The following is a 25,487-nucleotide window of genomic DNA, read 5'->3' as shown; positions in this document are numbered from 1 at the left end:
CCTGCTACCCAGTGTGGACTCTAGTTTGCCCTCAGATTCTACCACCTCAACATACAAAGTCTTCCTTAACCAACCTTCAGAGAGTTTGGTATGCCTTGTTGTCTTAGGGGATTTTTATAATTTGCAGAAATAGTATGAAATGAAGTGAAACAAAGCCAGGTTCACTCTACAACTTCATAAATGATTTAATTTCATCTGTAAAGTGAGAATACCATCTACCATTTAGAATTATTTGTAACCATCAGAGTATATGTAATATACCTACCATGTAAGTGCCTACCATATAATAAGTGCTAAACACAGACTTTTGTTGTTTTATAATAGCCTATCTCCTCCAGTAGATGGCAGAAAAGATTAATCTTGCATCTCAGAGTGCCCAGCTCATAGCAAGTGCCTTCTTCATGTTTTAAAGAACAGAGTGATGAAAGACAAAGGAAAAGGAAATCACTTTCTGAAGGCACTCAAGAAATAAAGAGATACAAACTGGAGTTTCTTCATCATTCTATTTATTACATGTATGAATATTAACATGTCATGGCATCCATCTAATTCAGTCAAAACCAACAAAGGAAAAAAGGTTAACCATGTTTCAAATTAACATTCTTACAGATTCCCCTGTAACTTAAAATAGAAATATGTTCATCTGCATTAAATTGACAAACCTGAAAAATGTCATTTAAAAAAAAAATCACCTTTAGTACTATATTTGTTAATCTTTTGAGGGCATCAGTGTCCAAGAATAAAAGTTGCTTCATTAGGTACTTTTCAAAAATGGACATCTGGATGGTTCTCTCTAGCTGGAGATACATACATAGATAGATAGATATGCAAATACGTCCTATTTCGTTTAAAAGTTTTTTTTCAAATCTGCCTTTTCATTTTGAGAAAAGTCCTGCGGTGCTCTCATCACAACCCCCTTTTGAAGGATTAAAGTAATTCAGACTTTGCTTTAATCATGGGAAGCTGCTAGAAAAAAATCTTATGTTGAGGTTGCTGTTTAATTCCATTTTCGCCCAATAAAAAGTACAGAAACACTGTCTTTATTTGATGGTGTGCATAAATATTACACTCCATGGATAGCAAAAATATTTTTTATTTATAATTTACAGTTTCACAAGTGAAAATCGTACATTTTTACACATACAATTTCATTTTGTTAAATTTGCACACATCTACAGAACTTTCACACGACAAGCACCTGAAACTGTGCAGGCAGTAGGAAATGCAAATACTAAAATGTATTTATTAACCAAATGATAGCTGAAGGCCCTGCCCCAGCTAGACAATTTATATAGATATGTCTATATATACATAAAAATTTCTTCACCTTCTAGATTTCAACAGCAGCTTTTTTTTTTTTTTTTAAAAGAAAAACATACCTTTCTCATTTTATTTAAACTGACTCGACTGTATCATTTTCTGTTTTAATTTCAGTGGCTGTTGCTATGCTTTCCTCTGTGCAAGCTGGTGGAGTATCAGTTCGTTCTTCCTTAACTTTGGGACTTTCACAGGGTTCCTGCAATTCGTTTTTGACAATGTTCAACATAATGTTCAAGGGATTTTCAACTGGTGTCTTGCTGGGAGATGGTGTACAATCAAATGAAGATGTCTACAAAATGAAAAACCCTTTAAGTACCGATAAATATCACATTAAATGACATTTAGTTTTATAAGACCCTTTTATGGGCAAAGAAACATATATATACCAAATGCAATTTGAAAACCCTGCTGTCCTGCAAAACATGCCATAAAGGCAGCCAATTAGAATGTATACTGAGTGTTTGATATCTACTCAAGTAATGAGATAAGGTAAGAAAAGCAGTCATGAGGCCAAAAGAAGTTGATTAAATGACTAGACATGTTTCTATATTTTAACCCCCAACGGCACCCCACTCCAGTACTTTTGCCTGGAAAATCCCATGGACAGAGGAGCCTGGTGGGCTGCAGTCCATGGGGTTGCTAAGAATTGGAGACAACTGAGCGACTTCACTTTCACTTTTCACTTCCATGCACTGGAAAAGGAAATGGCAACCCACTCCAGTGTTCTTGCCTGGAGAATCCCAGGGATGGGGGAGCCTGGTGGGCTGCCGTCCATGGGGTCGCACAGAGTCGGACATGACTGGAAGCGACTTAGCAGCAGCAGCATAACCCCCTACATATATCCTGGGATTTGTGACTCCTAGTTTCAAATACTCTGAGGATTTTTAAAAAATCCTCCCAAACCATCAAAACATCCTGTGAAGTCTAATCTTTTGGTGACCTAAGTATATCTTCCAAACTGCCCCTTGAACCTGTGAAACATATTCACTGAGAATTAATATGTTTCACTGTTTAGTTTTTTAAAAAAAATGGTCACTCTACAAATATGAAAATTTGAACTTCTAAAGTCAATATACTGATGTCTTTTCATAATTCATATATGATAATTTAAAAATTATTCCTATATTACGTGGCTGAGTAGGGTATATAAAAGAAGTAAATGTGACCTATAACTTGTTCAATATTACCATCATGAACCTTCTCATTTTCAGTCTTCCTCACATTTCTCTAGGCCTAATGCTGTAGTAAGATCAAGATTCAAATGAAAAGAATGCAAGGAAAATGACACACAATCTCAACAGACCATATCAATCTACCACCAATATTTAGTGAACAACCTAAATGCTCCATCAACTCTAACAGCTCAACATATCAAGATTAACAATGTTGAGATGCAAAAAATAAAATTTGTCAATGCAAATGAGAACAAAGAGTAACCAAAAAGAACTTACATTTTGATAATCTTCATAACATGATGGATGATAAATCTGAAGCAAAAACAAAAAGTTATTATTAACAAAAAGAATTAAGTATTCACGAATTAAGTATTCATATGCATGCATTCTCATTTCTAATGGACTATTCTGACAAAATTTTCTTTTTAAATTTAAACCAGAAGGTAAACTATCTTTGGAAAGGCAAAGAAAATCATTTGGTCAGAAAAACAGATAAAAACAAAATTTTCATTCTGATTTTTCTTAAAGCTTCCTTTGTATATTTAGTTAACATGGTATATAGTAAATAGTTAATATATGAGTTTTGATGATGAAGTATAATTTCAGATCAAAATTGTGGGATTAAGCAGAAGACTAGCTAGACTCAGAAGACCTAGTGCTGGACTTATCATTAACTAGTTAGGCAACCTCTTTTATAAAATGAGTACAAGACCAGATGATTGGTAAAATGCCTTCCATCTCAAATACTGTGACTCCCTAAAGTCTAATACTTAAAAAATACTGCTTTTATTAAAAACCGTAAAACAAAAACAATTTTCTTTCAAAGTAGAACTATCCCTACAAAATTAAAAATTTTTAAATCTTAACACTTCCTTATAAAGTACGTCATAAAGAGCTGAAAATTACCTTTCCATCTACTCTAATAGCATTTTTTAAATGCCATTCCTCCTCCTCTTCATCCCAGTACTGTTCAAATTGCTCTTGACAGATTTCACAACTCTAAAAATAGAATCATATAAAAATGAAGTTTATGTAACAACACATTTAATCCCATTAAGTAAAAATAAGCAAACATTTTGTTACGTGGAGAAAATGAGTTTTCTGCAAATTTAAACAACGTTCAAATATATAATACAAAATAAGACCTAAGAATTTTGCGTTCTTCCATGCAAAAATAGTTAACATTTCACTGCTCTCACTTTTGTATAAAATACAAAACCAAACTCAAGAAAAACACAGAAGAGTAAAGCTCACAAGAAATCTTAAATTCATTAAAAGAGGGATGTAAATAAAGTTATATGTTTATGGTTATTTACTTAAAGGAAATGAAAGGCATGACCAGAGATAGAAAATTTAATGTTTCCCTTTTACCTCGACTGCTCCTGCTGGTCCAGCCGGTACACTTTGGAACTCCTTTTCTTTAGCAGCCTCCTGAGTTTTGAGTACAACTTCTTCGTGTACCTTTTCAAAAAACTGGCTCTTTGCACGTTCTTCGAGATCAGCTATTTCCTCAAATTCTATCCAGTCCTTAAAAAGAGTTAAAGAGTATTTTCATTTGATTCTAAATTCTTACTTATAATGCCATCTCAATATAAAAAGTTCATTCTTCTACAATATACTTTAATATTGGTTATTTAAAATTTTGTCATCTCTATGAGCCCCATAACTAATAGACAACATAAAGCAACTAATGAACAATTACGATCTTAGTATCAACATTCCACTACCTCTACAGTTACAACTACTTATGCAAGTAAAATAAATTTCATTTACAATTTACCAAAAAAAAAAAATCAGTCATGGAACCTTGAAATTTTAGAGCTGGAACAAACCTGTGTTGTACTCTAATACAAGCAAATACATACTCTTCAAAAAAAATTTTTTTTAATTAAAAAGATTTTATATTCTAGGGGTCAAATTTTATTCAAAAAATTCACTAGTACTCATCAATTACTTAATTTACTTTTAGAATGATATAATTTAAAGGCTGGAAGTTCAGAGGCACATGAATTACTTACTGTTAAACTGTAGTACCAACGCCTGTGAGTGACTTTTCTGCTTACATCTTTTTCAGTTCTATTTTGTCGATAATGCCAGTCCAAGTGATCTGCGTATACATCTGTCTGTGATGTTGTAAACCTCATTCCACAGGAATAACACTGAATACCAGTGTACAGTCGATTTATAACACTATCATAACGTCTATTTTGAAAAATACAGAAATAATTTTTCGTTTTGATAACATGGTTTAATGGCCTTTAAAAAAAAAGGCAGTTATAAGTACTTCAATTTTCCACATTTTAATAATGGTGAAGCCATTATTATGTGACAAAATAACCGTTTCAGCCAAGAGCTGGTTGAGACTTACTATCCAAAGATCAATAATATTCTCTAGTATTGTATCACTGACTGTCTTTACCTTACTGTTGGTTAAATTTTGGAACATGGAGTCTACCCTCTTATCAACAGACCTGGCTCAGTTACTTACTTCCCTCTAGCAAATAATGGAATGATCATTGGCCCACTAATAAGGCAATACTTGGCCTATTCTTCGATTAATGTCAGTATCAAGGTGGATATGGCAGAACAATTCAGGTTCACCTTTCTAGAACTTCACAGTTTTGAGCAACTCAACTGTCCCACCCTGGTCTAAAGAATAAGGAAAGAGAAACTGAGGTCAGCAATAATCAGTTTTTTTTTAAAATTCTGGGCTCCCTATTTGGAAAGAAATAGGAATGCAGAACAAGTAAGTGAACAAACAGGCCATTAAAAACTCCAAAAACGTTTTTAAAATAATAGAATAAAGCAAAGCATAGTACACTAGTATTCTATATAACAGAAAACAAAATATTTAGAGGCATAATATTACTACTGAATAAAAATTTAATGAGAAATGGTTTAATAACTATATAGAGGAGAGCTGGTAGGACAGCAGAAGACCCAACTAAGTCTTCACTTTCAGGAAGTCAAGAAATTGTCTAAATGGGATAAATCAAGAAATGTACTAAATCAGAAGTTCTATTTTTTTTTTAAGAAGTTGCTCTTAATCTAATAAAGCAACTGTAAATGATTTTATGTAAGTAATATAGGCAATAAAAAAATGAAAATATATGCACCAAATGTTAACACTGGTTATCAGTAAAGCGGGAACTGTAGGTAACTTTATTTTCTTGATTTTATTTCTGTAAAATGAAAAGTTTTAATTTTTTAAATATCAGCCTATAAAAATCTCATTTTCTTAACTTCAAAAGCATGAATAGCAGTAAAGAAAAAAAGTTATGATTAGGAGAAAATAAAGGTAAAGGAAGACATGAGTGACTTACTAATACCTAATACTCAATCTCCTTATACTTGCTATAAAACAGTAAGAGGGGTAAGATGAATGGCACTAATGACAATAACCACTGTTACAAAGTCACCGTCCCTTTTACCTGAGAAAAATCAGAAAACTAAATTACATACTGTTTTAATTCTTCAATTGTAAAATTGGTAAGATCTGGAACATCTTGATCTTCATTTTGATCTTCCTCCTCCTCAGCAGGGGGCTGAGCAGCAACTTCATTTACTTCTTCAATTGAAAAAAAACAAATTTCTAAATACCGGTTTCCATGTATTCTTTATAGGGGAACACTAGGGTGTTAAAAGCATATGGAGAACCCCATCCTGTCTACTCAGGGCTTCTGATCTTAGGTTTACTGGCCAAGGAACCTAATACAATTATTTTGATAAGTGATACTATGTTTGATCTGTTAAAAGTCAATCTTTATGAAACTCATTAATAGTCTATTTTTATAGGCTAAAATAATATAGAACAACTAGAAAAAAGTCTGCACATGGTATTTGCAGGAATATTTGTTAACTGATAACGGTGTCCACTATAAAGGTAACAGTTCCATGTTAGAAAATTTTTAAGTTTCATTATAAACCAGTTATATTTAATTTTCAAAAAACAAAGTATACCTAAGAATTCAATTATTGTAAGAACTCTATCATAGAACATATCATTTTATATCATATGTCTTTATAACTTAAGCTTTGTGTAGATGAATTACAGATCCATACTTACGTGTTGTAGCTGAATCAGGCTGGGACAATTTGAGAATTCCTGTTTTTAGCAGTTTTGAAAATAATTCATTTACATCCACCTGACTGAGATGATTATCAGGATAAGCCTTAGGCAGGGCTCCTTTAAAAAAAATAACACTCTTAAAAGTAGAACAGAGGCAAACTATACTAAACATTTTTAAAGTTTTTTTTAAGATATCCTGTCAATATTAACTTTGAAAAAATCTTAAGATCAGTGTAATTATCAAAACTCCTAAAAATGTACTTTGCAATTTACGTCAGCAAATCATCACCTCTTAAAAATCTATTTAGGACAAATACTGGAACCACAAATATTTAAAAGGACATTCCCTGGTGGCTCAGACAGAACCTGCCTACAGTGCAGGAGACCAGGTTCAATTCCTAAGTCAGGAAGATCCCCTGGAGGATGGCATGGCAACCCACTCCAGTATTCTTGCCTAGAGAATCCCAAGGACAGGAGCCTGGCAGGCTACAGTCCATGGGGCTGCAAAGAGTCAGGCACAACTGACCGACTAACACTTTCACTTTCGTGTATTAAACCAGTATTACCCACTGTTGCCCAATTAATCCATGCCAAAGAAAGACCGAGTACAGAAAGCTTAATGCTTCCTTCTATGCAATGTAGCACCACACCTCTAGATCCAACTTTTCACCCTTTCAATTCTCTGTTCTTCACCTAACTATATTGGGAAAGGTAGTCTTATACAGATGAAGTAGGCTACCATCTCTTAGCAGAGATTTCCAAGAGGAAAAAAAAATAACCAGAGCCTAAACAGAAGTACTCCTGCTCAGCTCCCCAACTCCCCCGCCTCCCCATAACTACCCAGGAGAACTAATGCAGGGAGATGAGCCATAGGGCTCAGAATATACCTACCCCTCTGACCTGTACTTAATCACTGCCCTGGGAAAGCAGCTCAAACTACTGCTGAAGAGGTAAATTACTGAAGCTCCAATAATTTGAATAAATGAAACAAGAATAATATTCTCCTTAAGCCCCCTGGCAAGCAATCAATCCAATTCCATATTTGGCTAAGTTCTAATTTAAAAATTATAATTCTTTAACTCAATTATGAAAGACAGTATTTTAATGTTTGTGTACCATTACTATCCATCTTATTTACCACACCTTTACACAACAGTTCTGAACCACTAAAAATTCCTCTTAATGGGAGAAATTCAATTTGCATCCACAACACAATAAATGTGAGCAAACTCGGGGAGACCGTGAAGGACGAAGCCTGGCATGTTGCAGTCCACGAGTCACAGAGTTGGACACGACTTAGCAACTGAACCACCACCACCACAATACAATACATAATCTCTGCCCCTAACCACTGCGTACTCTTTACCTGGTGGTGCTAGTGGTAAACAGCCTGACTGCCAACGCAGGAGATCTAAGAAATATGGGTTCGATCCCAGGAAGATCCCCTGGAGAAGGAAATGGCAACCCGCTCCAGTATTTTTGCCTGGGAAATCCCATGGACAGAGGAGCGTGGCAGGCTATAATCCATAGGGTCGCACAAAATTGGACACGACTGAAACAACTTACCATGCACACACTCTTAACATGTAGCACAGTGCCGTGTGTACAGTAGGCTAATTAATGTCTGTTGAAACGTCTGACTACACGAACAAGTCAATTACATCAGCCATTTCACACACTAGTTTAACATTTACATTTCATTAGAATTAGTTATTTATATGTCTAGGAATCCTAACTAGCTGATCACATGTCTGCCAGCAGCCAAGTTTAGTGATCAAGAACATGAACTGTAGGAAAAAGAGCCAGGAATCAGACTCCTGGGATTCTAACTAGAAATTCCACTTTCTGGTTGTGTTACATGCTAAGTTGCTTATCTGTGCCTCAGTTTACTTTATTTACAAAAGGGTAATGATAACTGTTCCTACCGGAGGTTGTTATAAGGATTAAATGAATTAATATTTATAAAGGCACTGAGGTATTTGGCAGTATATATAATATTTGTTTAAAGAAAAACAGTCCAAATGAAATAAGTCAGTGAAAGACAAATACTGTATCACTTACATGTGGAATCTAAAAAATACAACTAGTGAATATAACAAAAAAAGAAGAGAACACAAGAGAACAAATTAGTGGTGACCAGTTGGGAGAGGGAAGAAGGAAAGGGCGATATAAATATAGAGAGTAAAGGGTTAGGAAGTGCAAACTATCAGGTATAAACTAAACTCAACAATATATTTGTACAATGCAGGGAATATAGTAAATATTTTACAATAACTATAAATGGAGCAAAACTTTTTAAAATTATGAATCACTCTATTGTACACCTCTAAAATATAATTTTTTAAAAAAACACAGAAAACAAAAAGAAGCTTTGACAGTCTCAGATTTACTTTTCTGTGCATTTAGAAACAGGAATAAGAGGTGATTCTCAGAACAGACCTGGAATTTCAAACTTGGGTACCCAATGATGGTGTCTAGTTTATCAACCGATAGATGTAACTGAACAACTATTTAAATAAAAAAACAATCTATAGATCCTGCTACACTATAAAGCTCTTAGAAGGATAAACCTTATTAAAGTTATCCTAGCACAACGCCCGCTGCTGCTAACTCGATTCAGTCGTGTCCGACTCTGTGCGACCCCATAGACAGCAGCCTGCCAGGCTCCCCCATCCCTGGGATTCTCCAGGCAAGAACACTGGAGTGGGTTGCCATTGCCTTCTCCAATGCATGAAAGTGATAAGTCAAAGTGAAGTCGCTCAGTCAGGTCCAACTCTTAGCGACCCCATGGACTGCAGCCCACCAGGCTCCTCCGTCCATGGGATTTTCCAGGCAAGAGTAGAGTGGAGTGCCATTGCCTTCTCCCAGCACAATGCCTAGCATACAGCAAATGATCAATATTTGTTTGAATGACTAAATGAACATGAGTATGTTTACTACAAGGAAAAAAAGGTTTTAAATCTTGAGAAAAAGACCTTGAGAGAAGCCAAACACGGAATACTTTTCATATCTCTTTAAGTAAAATGAAGAAGGCAGGCATATCTAACATATTCAATAACCTCCAACCCAGGATATAAGATGTGATTTCCTCTGTGACATTGCCATGCCCTGTATACATCAGCACCCTAAGGCTGTTAAAGCAAAAGAACACTGACAGGTTCTGTATATTATCTCCTACAAAAAAGAGCAAAATTTACAGTCGTTGCACACTATCTCATGCTACCAACTCCAATACAACAAACCCTCCACTCAACAAGAAAAACTGAGTTCTCGAGGAAAATGCACTAATATAGCACTTTACAAGTCACAAAGTACTTTTGCATATGCTATCTCATTTGATTCTCTGAAAAAAATAAGATTCCCAGGCAAATCCTGACGTTTATCATATCCTATCTACAGAGGAAAAATCTGAATGAAGCCCAGAAAGGCTATTTGCTTATATGAACTTATATGAACTACTGCCTACATACATGTATAGCAGCAGAGTAGAGAGGTTCTATCCCTGCTCTTTTGACTCTAGAATCCTAATATTTTCCTTCCCTTTTCATTATGTGAAAGTAAGAAAATACTAATCCTGTCAGTCTAGCAATTAAAAGCAAAATGTTTTCAAATTAATTTAGTTTCTTGTGATGATACAGTTGAATAATTAATCCATAAACTAGAGCTTGGCTAGGACTTTACTCATTACTTCAGAACTTTTCGAAAACTCTAAATTTGTACCCCTAACAGAGGCACACTAGACCATGTTTCTGAAAATGGCTGTTTTAATGATTCAGAAATAAAGCAAGTACCACTACAATTTGGTTAAGTTAGCTCTCAGTACATTGACTTCACGGCAATTCTTATTTACATATTTCCATTTTCACCTATTAAAACTAAAACTTTTTCTTTTTTCTTTTTTTTTTTTGCCTGCATCATGTGGCTTGCAGGATCTTAGTTTCCTTACGAGGAATTGAACCCAAGGCCTTCAGCAGTGCAAGTGCACAGTCCTAACCACCGGACCACCAGGGAATTTCCTAAAACTTATTTTTAAAGCCTCAGTATCTACTATTGTTATTGTATTCGTAACACTGTTATGCTTCATCCCATAGATGCTTATCAGGGACAGATATCTAGGAAATCACAAAAGTGTTCTTCTACTTCTCTTTCAGCATGTTGTGTACAGTTACTACTTGAGCATCCATAAAGACATATAAATGAATCAACTTATAACGTGATGTCCCCAGTATTCACTTAATGTTTACTGGATCATCACATACACACAAAACAAAAATTCCAAGTATCAAATAACTAAGACTTCTGAGATTTGTCACTGATTTCATTTTATCTCAACACAACTGTCACATTCCTATCCCAACCTCTAGCTGCCACCTAACAAAACTCCTTCCCTCTTTTTTGTGGTCTATCAATCCTGGCTAACCATCTATAGTTGTAAAGGGGATTAATGTGAAAACACGTCAACAATGCAAACAAGCAAAGAAAGGAAGCAAAACATTCCAGTCAAATTAAATTTCTCTAAATTGCACATCCCTCTCAAAATTGTCATCTTCTAAAACTGACAAGGTAGCTATTCAATCAAACAATAAATATCTTTTGAGAAACACAAAGCTCAGAAAGTTAACATACCTGAAGGATTCTGAACAAATGCTCCAGGATTTTGTGGATGAACTGGCAAAAATTGCTGTCCTTGGCCAAATGCTACTGGCTGAGAAACACCAGTCAGAACCTTTAAGAAAAATCTTGGTTTTAAGAATGTTTTTTCTCTATTTTAACTAAAATCTTAACATTCAAATTACCAATACATTAAAATAGTCACAGATATCATAAGGCCAGCTTTTTATGATAATGAAGATGTGAAAGTATGACCTGACTAGTTCATTCACTTCTAAGGCCTTCTATAAAAAGCAGTAATACCTTCCCTTAGATTTTTCATAGAATTATAAGAAACTGAGAATGGATGTGAAAGTTCTTTGAAGTTTAAGATACCCTGCAAACTTAAGGTAGCCAGCAACTAGCGAACTGTGTGACCTTACACAAATCACTTTACCTTGCCAGTGCATTCTCTTATTTTACAAACAGAAAAGCTGACATGCAGATATGTGACCTATACAGAATCATAATGGCCGTAAATATCAGAGCTGAGGCCAGAACTCCTGACCTAACTTCCTTACAGATTTCAGGAGCCTGCTTTAATTAGCAATCTGAACTGCTTTATGATCACTTTGTTAGCCATCAAACTTTGAGTTACAAAGTAGTCTGTAAAAATTTTAGGGGACTGTTAAAAACTAAAACAGCCATGAAACAAGAGCTGTATATGCATACAAATATTGTATTGTACTCAAGAGTGAGGTAGGACATCTGCATACTGCTACTATATAAACAAATGTTCATTTATAAGCCTTGTTCAGGATTCCTCTGAACCTTTAGTGGTATGTATTTTTTCTTATGTATGAAACCCCCATCAATTCTGTATAATGTAGGAACAAGACTAAGTCAAGTCCCATTCTAGAGTATCTTATTGATTACAGTATCATTTAAGAACAGGTAATAGCGTAAATCTAAGGAGGCCAATTGTTTTCTCAAGCCACTGGATATGGACAGAAGGCTGCTTTCTAACAATGATGCTTATAACATGCTTTAAAAGCTTTCTTGTTTTAGACTTTCTTCCATGCGATGTTACTAGTATAAATAAATTCATCCTAGTAAGAAAGTGTCAGTACCTGCAAAACAGTAATTCTAGCCCTGGAGAATTTGAACAGGCAAACAATAATAGTCATTAACATCAACCGTATTAATCACAAATTATAAGCATATGCTTTAACATTATTTCAATGTGCATTTTAAAATATATGCAGAACAAGTTAACATCAAACAACTCTATTTGACTGGAATGACAGAAAGGTGGTGAAAAGTAAAAAGAGAGGAAGAAAAAACTACAGACCATAAAAACATGGACAATCTGATTTTCTTGTTTATTTAACTCAGGCTAAGGAAGTTCTCAAAGAACAGTCCATAAAATCAGCTTTATGGTTACTTAAAAGCTTATGAAGGCTTAACAGTTGTATAATATAGCAGAGGTCTATGAAACACACACAACTGTATCATACTTTAATCATACCTTTGAAGCCAAAAAAATAAAAATCAACCCATAAAATGAAAAGCCGTAACAGGGAGGCTATGCATATGTAAGGGCAAGGGGTATACGGGAAATTCCTATACTTCATAGCTCAATTTTGCTGTAAGCCTAAAACGACTCTAAAAAAACAAGTCTTTTTAAAAAAAAACAACAAGATTTTGTGGGGTAAGGGGAGGGAGACTGGGAGGGTTCTCTAGATCCTGAAAGAACTAAGATCAATTTTGGATTTAAATCACAAATTTCAGTTCCTAAAGACTGTCATCCCATTTTCCTAGCAGTTGGGGTTTTGAAGTACACTAAAAACTTCCTCCAAAAACAAAAATTTACTAAAAAAAAATTAAATCTTTAAAAGCCCTTTAACCCATAAACTATATCCTAAAAACCTTTCTCAAACACTAGACACATTAAAAATGGTTCATATTAACTTTAGAATAACAGACTTACCTGTTGAGATGCCTGAATATTTCCTACTGTTATTGGAGCAGGTAAATTGCCAAAGTTTCCAAATTGAGAACTCTGAAGATTCTTCTCATCAAAATAGTGTCCAGAAGCTCTGTTAAGGGGATTGGAAAAACTCTGGTTTCCAGGGCCATGTGGTCCATTGAAATTTGGTCCTTGAGGTGAGTCAAACATTTGTTCGTGTCTTTGGAACTGTAGTCCTTGGGATGGGGCATTAAAAGCATTGCCAGGTGGATCATTATATGGGCCAGTCTGATTGAAAGATACTGATTCAAGCCTCTGTGAAGGATGATTGTCAAATCGTGTGCCTTGAAGACCAAGAGGAATATCAAACCTTGATGCTTGCTGGTGTTGTGGTCCTTCAAATCTCTGAGGCACACCATCGAATCTTGGTTGAACCTGCTGTCCAGGAGGTCCATCAAACCTCTGTGGGCCTGGCTGACCAGTTCTTTCAAATCTAGGACCTGGCTGACCGTGTAATCCATCAAATCTTGGCAGGAGTGATGACTGACCTGGCTGCCCTTCAAACCTTAAAGGATGACAACCTTCAAACCTCGGACCGCCTTGACCCAGAGGTCCTTCGATTCTCAGGCCACCTCCTGGGACCGAAGGACCCTCAAACCTCATTCCACCTCCTTGTTGGACTAAAGGTCCTTCAAACCTGATCCCAACCCCTGGTTGACCATGTGGACCCTCAAACCTAAGGTTCCCACCAAGCTGATTATGTTGTCCTTCAAACCTCATACCAGCTACTGACTGACCATGGGGGCCCTCAAACCTCATTCCAACTCCCTGCTGTAACAATGGGCCCTCAAATCTGATCCCACCTGATGGCTGACCATGAGGTCCATCAAACCTCATTGCAGCCCCTGATGGACCATGACCTCCCTCAAATCTAAGTCCACCTACTGGCTGACCTCGAGGATTCTCAAATCGAAGTCCACCCACAGGCTGACCATGAGGTCCCTCAAACCTCAGACCACCCACAGGTTGACCCCGATGTCCTTCAAACCTGAGACCGCCCACAGGCTGGCCCCCTGGTCCTTCAAATCGCAAACCACCTGCAGATCCCTCAAACCTCAGACCAGGGGAACCTTCAAATCGGAAGCCACCTCCTCCTGCTTGACCAATCGGCCCCTCAAATCGCAGAGGTGTCCCGACTGGTCCTGGAGGACCTTCAAATCTCAAAGGACATCCACCTCCTAACTGGCCTTGTGGTCCTTCAAATCTCAAAGGACCACCTCCCCCCATCTGTCCTGGTGACCCATCAAACCGAAGAGAACCTGGTGCAGGAGGTCCATCAATTCTAGGGCTTAATTTATTAGGTCCTTCAAAAATCATCTTGGCTGGGCCATCTCTCGCTACTGATGGCCTGCTAGGTCCATCGTATAACGGTCTATCTTCAGCTAAAGCCGTAAGTCGCTGATTTGTATCAAGGCCGGCGAATCTTGATGCAGGGCTATCTACAAATGGTTTATCTGAATCTTCATATCTAGGTCGTTTAAGTGGAAAACGATCATTGAATGGTGATCTCTGCTCTTCTCGTACACCTTTTAAAAGGAAAAAAAAATTATTTTCCTGAATCTGATAATGTATATCAAATTATCTTAAAATCTTCTTCCTATATTCTTGTAAATGTTTATTCAACAACACCCATAACTATCTCACTATCAGAGGGGAGGGAAAAGACAGCAACAAGCAGCGGGTAAGAGAATGCCCTCTAGAACTAAACACACCGGGGTAAAAAAAATCCCCACTCAGACAATTTACTAATTATTTGACTTTGAGAGCAAGTTATTTAACCTCTCTGGTCTTGTTTCCTATCTGTAAAATGGGGATAATACATACTGCATTGGGTCACCGTGAGGAATGCATCAGATTACTAGGTAAGTACCTAACACACAGTCGACCCTTTTAGTATTAGCTCCCTCCCCTTTGAGGGAAAAAACCGCAACAAAACAAACAACAAAGCAGTAGTCTGAACAGTCACAAAAATCCATCCCCACTTAGCTTGTTCATTTTCCCTTCACTGCTGTGTGATTCAATAGGTATAATCTGATTTAACTTTTTCTACCTTTAGAAGAGACTTGCTCGTCATGTCTTCTCCGGCCCTCATGGGGTGAAAGATTCTCAGCATAAGTACGACTCCCAGATATAGGAGAAAGACGTCTTGCTCTTTCACTAAATTGTTCTTTTCTGTCAAACTGTGCTCCACTATTCCTACTTGCATGTTTACTTTTGGATGGCTCACATTCTATTCCAGACAACAAGGCATCAGTCAAAGGGTAGTCAAAAATATCAGGATCTAAGAGATCAAGTCTTGGAAATGAATGCTGAACCTGTGTCCTTTTCAGTTTTGCTTTATGTTCATAGTAGGTTAATTCAGCATCAGATAAGAGAGGTTTCTTTTTTAATCCACCTTTATTTTCTTCTGTAGGACTATCCCGTACACTGCATCTATGTTTACCTTCTTGATACTGAAATAGCTGTCGTATTTGATGCACAACAACAAGGAACTCATCCTGTGTAATTTCACCAGATGCTAAACGTTCACTCGTCTGCATAGGGATGATAAGAGGAAATCAAATATTTTAAATATAAAAAGTACTTATAAAAGTTACAGACAAAAGGAGAATCATGACTACATGGGAGTGTGGTAGCTACCTTTTGAAGTAATTCTCTTTTGCTTGCAACAGTTAACTCTTTAGGAATCTGAAGATTGGCATCTACACTTAATCGATGCTGCGGCTTTGGGGCTCGAGGTGACAAGATTCCTTTAGTGCTTGACCAGCTCTCCCTATGCCTTAGATGAGGAGCTTTACTATGTTCATCACCCTGTTGTAAACTGAAACCATAAAAAGAATATGTTACTTTATAAAAAATACTTAAATACTCAGGACCATATTCAAAGATCCTTAATAGGATCTGGTTAAAATGAACACATCATAAAAGTGAATTAAATGATTAAGAACACAAGATCTGAAGTCAGGAAAATCAGATATAAATACTGATTCTTGTGTATCCTGGATGTGCCACCTTAGGTAGATTAGTTAACCTTCCTAAACTTCAGTTTATCTGTTAAGGTAAGCAATAATAATGATACTTAACTTGACAAGGTTTTAAGAATTAAAAGGGGGGAGGGGGGAGTACTAATTATACCACCCAGTAAACATTATCCAGTTTTTAAAGTAACACTATGTTTTTAAAGATACACATTATTCTACTTGATTAAAAATGTTAACATCCTACCTTTTATTTTCTTCCCAACCGGATTTCCACCTTTTGGTAGACTTGGAACTTGGCCAATTTTCTACATTCTCCTTTGGTTCAGTGCTTGACTTGGTAGAATGTTGACCAGCAGTCTCTTGGGGTCGTTCCTCTTCAGTCTTTTTTATCCGCCTTGGATCTCGAACATCCTGTTTAGTACTTCTCTTTGCACTTCTTTCTTCCCTGGAAGGTGTAAACTCCTCCATGTGTGACTGTTTAACTCCTGACTGGCGAATCTTCCCAGCTTTGGGGGTTGAGGTTGGAGACATACTCCTTTGCCTTCGTTTGGGTGACCGCCTGTCTCTTCTCTTGGGAGAATGTATAATTGGTGACCGAGACTTGGGTGATCGTGATCTTGATCGCTTTCTAGTACTCGATCTCCCTGGTTTTGTCCCCGGTTTTTCCGATTCTTCCGTTATTGTATCCTGTTTTTGTACAATGCCATTTATGATTTTATTTCTACTTCCCACCAGTCTGTGTTCAGATGATTTCATGTGCTCATCTTTATCCTTTTTTTCTGCCGTTTTTCTCTTGTCCTTTGTATCATCATCTTTGCTATCAGTCTTATCCTGAAGATGTTTTTTTAATCTTGGATCTCTCTTGCTCATATCAGACACCCTTGTACTTTCAGCTTCTTGATTTTTCAAGTCTTTTGTGTGGGATAATTTATTTTTCAAAGGTGACGGTGATTTAGATTTAGATTTGGATTTAGAATCCAATTGGTCAAGTTCTTTCTTGGTTATTTTTTCACCTGATTTACTTTTTTCTTGCTTGGATGAATTTAGTTTTTCAGAGGGTACAGTTTTACTTGTCTTAATATCAGATTGGTTCAGTGTGTTCATTAGGAATTCTTTCCTGTGACTTTGATCTTTTCCATGAGAAGAATGTTGACTCATCCTATTAAGACGGGGATCCCGGTTAGTTCCTTTCGTATCTGGAATTTGTAAGGATGGACCTGGACGACTTTTCTCAGGCTGCACAGGAACCTGATGGGGAGCTTTAACTGCCATAGGGGGAATCTGTGAAACATGTAATTTGGATGGTGCAGATCCAGGACCTAAGCTGGATGTCTCCTGCTGAACACTAAGGGAAACTGCCTGAAATACAAAATAAATGTTCATGTTAGAGCTGTGAAAACATTCCAACATAATTTTCAGTGCATCCTTTTGGTATTTTAAGTGGAAATAAAAATAAAAGGAGAAAGATTATATTTATTTATGTGGCCTGTTATTTCTTCCTGGTTCTCTACTTTGAGGTTTTATAACTTTTAGGTAGAATGGGGAAAAAAAATCTTCTAATTATTCAGAATTCTGGGCCAGACTGATATTGAGAAACTACTAAATAAATCACTACACTCTAGTTGCACAGGCATCAAAGTCATTCCAGCTAAATTTCAAGTCATAAAATTCAGTTCCTCTCACAGTGGCACTGATAATGAACTTTTAAAATTTTGCAGTGCTGTACTCCCTCACTCTCAAATAAGGCCAAGCACTAAGTAAAATAATACAAGGTTATTCATGAACAGAAATACACAATCTTCCTGGCTTCCTTAATTTTGTGATGGCTTTTTTTTTTTTTGGTAGCCTTCTAAGGAACTTGCTAAAGATTTCTGCTCATGAAACCTAAGTTCACAATAAAGACTAGGCAAAAACACTTGCCACAATACACCATCTGGGGAGTGATATTAAATTCACATTTTTAACAAAACTAAGATGCTATCTCATAAGACAGCAAGCTAATAAAAAAGTTTTTGAAAAAAATAGTGCAGTGTATATTCAGGTGAGTTTTACAATAAAGTGAAAGTTGCTCAGTCGTGTCCAACTCTTTGCAGCCCCATGGACTGTAGCCTGCCAGGCTCCTCTGTTCATGGAATTCTCCAGGCCAGAATACTGGAGTGGGTCACCATTCCCTTCTCCAGGGGATCTTCCCCACCCAGAGATGGAACCCAGGTCTCCTGCATTGCTGGCAGATTCTTTACCAGCTAAGAGGGATTCCTGAGTTTTATAATAAGGATATAAAAATCTGGCCTAATAAATATACCTTAATTGCAAAATAAAGGCAAAACAAATACACTGTTAACAAACATAACATGTTAATACAAATACTAAATAATTCCACCTCCATCAGAAGGCAAATTTAAAAACACTCAGAATACCAAATCTCCTTTACTTACCAGTTGTGCCTTAGCTTGCTCAAGCTCAAGCTCCAGCTTTTTCTGCTGAAGTTCTAACAGCTGCTTTTGTTTTGCCAGTAATTGCTGCCTTATTAGTTGCTCTTGAGTAAGATTCTTTTGTATATCCGGGACAATAGGAGGAGTGGAGATGCTAGGGGAACTGACCACTGTGCCAGGTGTTGAAGACTCTTCAGGCTACAAGAAAAAATAATTTGTTAACAAAAAAAAAAAATCACAGCTAAAAAGGAAGTAGCTAAGGGGGAACTAAAAGTTATCAGTTTCTCTTTTAATAAACACTATCCATAATTTTAAATGGCTAATCATGTTTAAAAGCATAGAAAATTTTCAGGAATTTAAAAACCAAAATAAATATATTATGCACTGAACAAGGACAATACTTATCTTAAAGGCACTGTGAACCTGAGGCGGGGGGGGGGGGGGGGGGGGGGGGCACTTTTTAATTAAACTGATTCAGCACAGCATATTTTGATAATTTTTTCTGGCAAGATATTTTAGAGAAGTCAAAACTTGACAGTTGAAAATATTAGTTATGTATCATTTATGTTAAAACTTACCGATTTATTTAAAAACTTAGGATTCACATGGATGCTAGATGTATTCACATTGGGGGGCAGAGGTTTAATAGGCCAAGCAGGATCTAACGAATTGACTCTGACATCCAGGGCATAAAGTTTCTTCAAAGGAAATATTTCATCCCATGTGGAACGTAATTTAAATAAACTTTTTCTAGTATTTTCATCCACCTAGAACAACAGAACAATTCTATGGCTTGTTAAGTTACTATAGGATATTTTATATATCAAGTATAATGCTACATCAATCTCAGTTCTACTTCACATATAGCACACATACTTCTCATTCATAATTATATATAACAGTAATAATTTAATAAAGTTGTATTTGCACATACAAAGTTAATTAAAAAAACTTTTTGTCAAAAAAAAGACTTGACATAGTATTCCTAATGTAACTTTTACTCTAGACAAAAATATAAAAGTAGAAAATAGTTTATCTGATGACTTAAATTTTAAGTTATTTACATTTAGTACAAAGTAAGACAAAACTATTTAACTGATTTCATGCAATACAATATGGTTAGTACCTATGAATAAGCTATTTGTAGTGTGGTAGACACCTGAATAATTTAAATTCACAAAATTTTACTCACTGGTAAGCTTTAGTTTTATATAACATATCTGCTCATGCTTTAGTTTTATATAACAACTGCTCATGCTTGTGATGAGCACAATAATACTTTTTAAATTACCATCAGAGAAATCTAGCACTTGGGAAAACTGAATTAATTTTTAACTATATTTGAATCTTCAGATATTTACTACAAAGTCATTTTCATCATCTTCAGTGTTAAGGCCTAGTTAAGAGTCAGTACAAGTATTCTACCAAACACCCAAATGAATTTGAACATCCCGAAACTGAAACCAAGAAACTGGTTTAGCATCCCTATTTCTACAATGCAAAGTTGGTTTCTCCTTAGACTAAAGTCCCAGGCAAGCAGTATTTAGTAAAGGTCTACAGTACTATTAACAAGTTCTATTAATACAATTTGAAATATGGCTTTCCAAATTTCTTCTGCATATACTTAAAATTTATTTTCTCTAGGAACTTAAAGGGAAAAGTTACTCAAGTAGCAACTACACATTTTCTAACAAACAAGTAAAATCTGATAACCAGGAGTTCTAAATAATCCCAATTCCCCAAACCTGACAACTATAAGATTTCTCAAGATATCTACTAAAATGTAAAAACCACCCATTTTTTGGTGAGAAACAGTATTTAAACCCAAGTATCTTACAAATGTCCTTTTGCTCAGTGTGAAAGATGAAGCCTGACAGGAAAAAGAATTACTTCAGCGAATCCTTTGTCTTCCTCAACATAACTAGATTAACCAAACTATCAGATACACTGTTATAGAAGTTTACAATTTCTAGGTAAGAGAAACTAACAATCCTTTCTTCTAAACACTAAGAAGATCCAGAATTGGTGGTGCACAGGAGGGGGGTGGGTGTGGGTGTACTTCCAAAATAACCTAAAGCATTTCACTGATCCACCATTCACGTATCTCATAAAATATACTTGAACAAAGTAACAAGAGTAACAATTCCAGAAGGAAAAAAAAAAAGTCAAGTTTCAGGAATCACAGGTTGACACACACTAGCATTATGCTTTTTAAGAAATAGTTAACATCCTAACACGGGAAACCTAAACAATGACATTTGAAGTACTCTTGACAGCTTCAGATCTTTTTGCCTACATGCTAGTAATGAAACAGATCTTCTATCTAATAAACACACACACATAAAAAAATTCTAAAAGCAAACTCATCTGTTTTTGAATGGATAATGTTAAAAAACCTAGCACCCACTTTAGGTATATAACACTAACTTTAGCCCAAAAAGAATAAACATTTAACCACCCAAGAAAACCCAACACAAAGACAAGAATTTATTTAATCAGGAACATTTTTTTAAAAAATTCAAATGTTTCTAAATGTATATATACCTTTTCAAACACACAAATAAATGTTGCAACTAGATTTTTAGTAAAGGCAGTGAGATACTCTCTTCCAACATTTTTCACGATAGAATCCATAAGGTACATAACAGGAAGCTTCTCTGAGGAGGGAGCCTGAGTAATAAAAAGAAACTGAGAAGTTTAGTATAATGAATTGCAACCAAAGAATTACTTTTAAAAATGAATTTTTAGGCTACAATACAGACCTCTATTTTGTTGGTATTAAATACTTTTGAATCAATATTAACCTTTAGGAAATTTAAGTGTTCAAGTTCTCACCTCTTACAACGGTCTTTAGTTGAGCATACAAATTTCAGAATTAATCGTAAAGAAAAAAGTCCCTAGTACACTCATTTAACAATCAATGGAATTTCAAGTTTGTATAGTAAAAAAAAAATGTGTTTAAAAGTGACCAAAAAAGGGGGTGGATATTTTCTGCAATCCAAGTGTAAGCTTTGTGACCCACATTAACTTTGATGTACCCAGACTCAATGAAACAGTTTTCAGACCTCTAGCCCTAGTCTTTTATATGTTAAAGTCTATGACCCCTTGTTACCTGTAAAATCATTAGGATTATTTCTCTATAATCCAATGAACAAAAGCAATTAAGTACACTTCACATATGAAGTTAATGACAAAAAAAAATTTTTTTTTAACTTGCACATTAACATGCATAAAAGTGCAAGTTGTTACTGATACAAGAAAAACTGGATGGAGCAGCCGCTGAGTCATGTAAGTCAGGTTGAACTTGACTCTGGAAACCAGGATTTGTCCTGAAGATTTTCTTCACCGCATGGATTCTCCGTCGAAATAGTTTTCCTCTGACCAGCACAAACCAAGGTTCTAAATTTGTGCAGGGCCTGTATGATGATGCCGATACAGGTGGCCCTTTCCAAAGCAAAGAAACGTTGTCCCCGCTCAACTGTAAAGCCTACCCATCACTGGCTTTTAGAAGGCACAGCAAGTTTCCAGAAAGCATCAGCAGGTTCACAGACTTGTTGAGGAGCATTAAAACACACCACATAAACCAAGTGTTAACTCCCACTCCACAGGAGCACCCACGATTTAAAAACAAAATTAACCCCATTTTACCCTTCCCATGTGTATAGGAATTAACCCTGAACACTTACCCACAGCTACCTGAAGCTAGGGTAAGCTAGGGTAAGCTCACAGTTCTGCAGTACACAATGCCACCATTATTTCACAAAACCAATTGCCCATACAAGTGTGTGGAAGTGCTCCTGCTTCTGATAACAACCAAAGTTGACTAAGGAAACCTTTGAGTAACTTTGTATGAAAGAAGTTTTTTACAGTACTAATACAAGGGTTTCACAAGGCCATTGCATGTGGGTAAACTATTACCAACATGTCAACTGCTTTACTGCTGTGTCTTTATCTTACCATGTCATGTTTTATACCATTTTAGTCATTGTTGTACTTATGAAGAAACAGGCTCTTTAAAACCAGAATCTGTTCAGTAGGCTAACTTTTTATTGTACAAGTAAATGAATCCTTGTATGTAATATTTTTTCGCTACTACTGCCTCATGGGAGGAGTCAAAGAAGTGTGAATCCTTAAGTTTAGTAATGCTGAGACACTAGAGGATAAGGACACAAACATTCACCTCCAGAAACACAAAACCAAGCCAGTTTGCTACCAAATGACAGAAAATCCCTCCCCTCACCCTTGCCCCCATCCCTCATTAAGATATTTCCCCAAAGTGACTGTTACATCTTTCCCTCCATCTGGCTTTACAAAAATAACCAGGAAATGTGTGCCAAAAAAAAGATTCAGCTGTCTTTCATCAGCAAATAGTCCATCTATTTTCACCACTCTGTGTAGCCATACACAAATACAAATTTTAATGTGGTCACTATATTCAGCATTTAGCTTTCATTTCTCGAAGGTCTTCTGGATCCTTTTAAAAACCAGCAAGGAAACGGTTGAGTGACAACCTAAGCTGCTAAATATTAGGCTCTGTGGAATATTAGTAACACCAAAAATACAGGTAGGATTTTAAAAACCAATGATATTTTCTTAAAAAACCAAGTGCACTTTTGTTTTTTTAGAAAAGGCATTTAATGTTAAGCCTTCAACAAGGCAAAAACTTAAGTTTTCATGTCCAACATGTTTGTGGTATCAATAAAAAGGATGTTGAATATGAGGAATGCTTCCTTTTAAAATCTCATACTTTCAAAAAAGAACAAAAGCTGTTTCACAGACATTCACAGGAAAAGGTGAGTAAGGACTCATATTTTAGCTGTCAGACTGAGCATGACAAACTTGTTGGGGCTTAAAAAAAAAAAACACCCTTATTTTTGTCCTCTTTAAAGTATGAAAGGACCGCCTGAAACCGTGTATCTTGTGAGCACATTTACCCAAAAGAGTGGACAGAACCTATGAGAATGAACCCAAGTCACTTAAAGACTTTTGTTTAAAACACACAACCACGTAGATAAAAATAAGTCTTGGAAACAAATTCTACACCTTACAAAGGTAAATAAAAAAGACAAATACATATTTCATATGTTTTATTCACAAATTTTATAATACCAGTCACACATTTCAAAACCATTTATTAAAGTCAGACCACTCAGTTTTACACTAGACAGAAACCGCCTCTAAACAATATATTGGTGGTTGTTGTTAAAGTGGCCTTTTAAAAGGGGTTCACTCTGCTAAAAGGAGGCTGATCCTGATCATTTCAATCACTAACTAGAAAAAAAACTAAACCGTAAGTACAAGCTTCAAAAATAACTTAAAACGTATTACTGGGAAGCTTTTAAAACTCATTACGATAACTAAGTTTAACAGTAAGTTGACTTAAATGACACCTCGCTCCCACATGAATCCACAGAAGAGGAGAACTACAGGGAAATTAGGGTGGCAGAGGACCACTACTGTCAGGGGTGAAGCAAAGAACGTCTTCACTCTCAGGGAAGGCAGGGAGGGGGGAAAGCAGGAAAGGAAGAGGAGGGACTGAACTTTTCAAAAAACAAGAAAGAACTACAAGTACTTGTTACCCAGTGGGCCAGTTCTCCACCTACAGGTTGGATAAGATCTCCTCCCCACCCTCTCCAACCCCACCCTCGACCCCAATTTTCCCGGATTTGGGGACAAATGAGACCTTCCGACAGGAGAATGTACACAAGTTCTATCTAGCCGCCCCCACCCCAAAATGGGGATGACGGGTGTGAGCAGCTGCCCGGCTGGCAGAGAATGGATTCTCCTCTCTTCCCTTTCGCATCATGTGCTTTCCAGGCGCCATGTTGGGCTCCTAACAGGCGGCTGCTCCACTCGGGGCCAAGGCCCTATTCCCACCCCCCAACAGCTCGCTCCCAGGTCCCCCTTCACCTCCTTCCAACCCACAGAGCACCATTACCCAAAAGGGCTCGGGGAAAGGGGGGCGGGAACGGGGAAAGAATCATTCCCCACCTTCCCAACGCGGGGGGGGGGGGGGGGACACTTCAAAGGGCTTTAACTCTTACTTCCCCACACCACGAACTGCCTTCCAGTCTCCCCCTCCCCAAAGGAGCGCGTGTGTCGGGATACACGAGGCAGTGGCCTAAATAGGGAGCTGGGGAGCGGAAGCGGGACTCCACCCTTGATCCTCCCCACTCCCTCCCCCCGAGAGAGGCCCATGCTCGAAGCCTGGGCCAAAGACCGAGAGCCTGAGTTGGAGGGGGGGGAGGGTTGGAGAGGAGGAACACCGTCCCCCTTCGGATGGAAGCGAGACCTGGGATGAGGCTGACACTAAAATCAGGGAGTATTAGAAGAATAGGAGGCTGCGGGGTGTATAAAAACCTTGGCGGTTTGGGCCTCGATGAGAGAGACGATCTCCTTGGCGAAGGGCAGGTTCTCCTCGGCTAGAATGGTCAGCATATTGATGTGCGGTTTGCTATTGAAGGTCAGGTCTTCGAGTGATGACTGATAATCCCGACAGGCGTCCTCCCGGGCCCCCGCAGTACCGGCCTCGGCCGGCGTCTGCTCTGACATTGCGCCGCGGCCCCCCTCCGAGGTCCGCCGCAGCTGAAGCTGAAGCCGCTCTGGATACCCCGCCTCCCTTCCGACTCCTCTCTTCCTCTCCCCGGGTCTCTCGCGGCTCCGGCTTCACCACATGCTGACCGCGGAGGGGGGTTGGGGGACGACACAGGGGGAACCTCGGGTATGAAACGCCGCCGTCTCACGGGTGATCTCCGTCCACTTCCAGCCGCCACAGAATCTTCTTTCTCCACAGACACAAAATGGCGGCGGCAGTGGCGGCTCCAGCTCCGAAAATGTCTGTGTTCCCAACCGCTGCGTCGTGCGAAATGAGCTAGGGGAGGGGAAATGTGC

General features: G+C 37.3%; 1 protein-coding gene across 2 annotated transcripts; it reads right to left on the bottom strand.

Moving 5' to 3' along the window:
- Nucleotides 1–489: 489 nt before the first annotated feature.
- Nucleotides 490–25,460, bottom strand: PCF11 (PCF11, cleavage and polyadenylation factor subunit). Of its 2 annotated transcripts, none has more exons than XM_027532541.1 (16): nt 24,957–25,460; nt 21,141–21,266; nt 19,175–19,363; nt 18,600–18,794; nt 16,409–17,523; nt 15,824–16,004; nt 15,627–15,717; nt 13,145–14,709; nt 11,191–11,290; nt 6,562–6,681; nt 5,958–6,063; nt 4,514–4,697; nt 3,867–4,022; nt 3,402–3,494; nt 2,772–2,807; nt 490–1,609 (listed from the first exon to the last, which is right to left on the bottom strand). In XM_027532541.1, exons 1-16 carry the CDS (start codon nt 25,146–25,148, stop codon nt 1,394–1,396), a joined length of 4,665 nt encoding a protein of 1,554 aa, XP_027388342.1. In that variant the 5' UTR covers nt 25,149–25,460; the 3' UTR covers nt 490–1,393. The 2 variants fall into 2 exon arrangements, with proteins under 2 accessions (XP_027388342.1, XP_027388340.1); XM_027532539.1 differs by having other exon boundaries at nt 15,234–15,717; nt 24,957–25,451.
- Between the last annotated feature and the right edge of the window lie 27 nt (nt 25,461–25,487).

Source organism: Bos indicus x Bos taurus, chromosome 29, assembly GCF_003369695.1.
Source record: "Bos indicus x Bos taurus breed Angus x Brahman F1 hybrid chromosome 29, Bos_hybrid_MaternalHap_v2.0, whole genome shotgun sequence".
Lineage (NCBI taxonomy): Eukaryota > Metazoa > Chordata > Mammalia > Artiodactyla > Bovidae > Bos > Bos indicus x Bos taurus.
The sequence above is the reverse complement of the archived record's forward strand: the minus strand, read 5'-3'. Positions and strand labels throughout refer to the sequence as shown.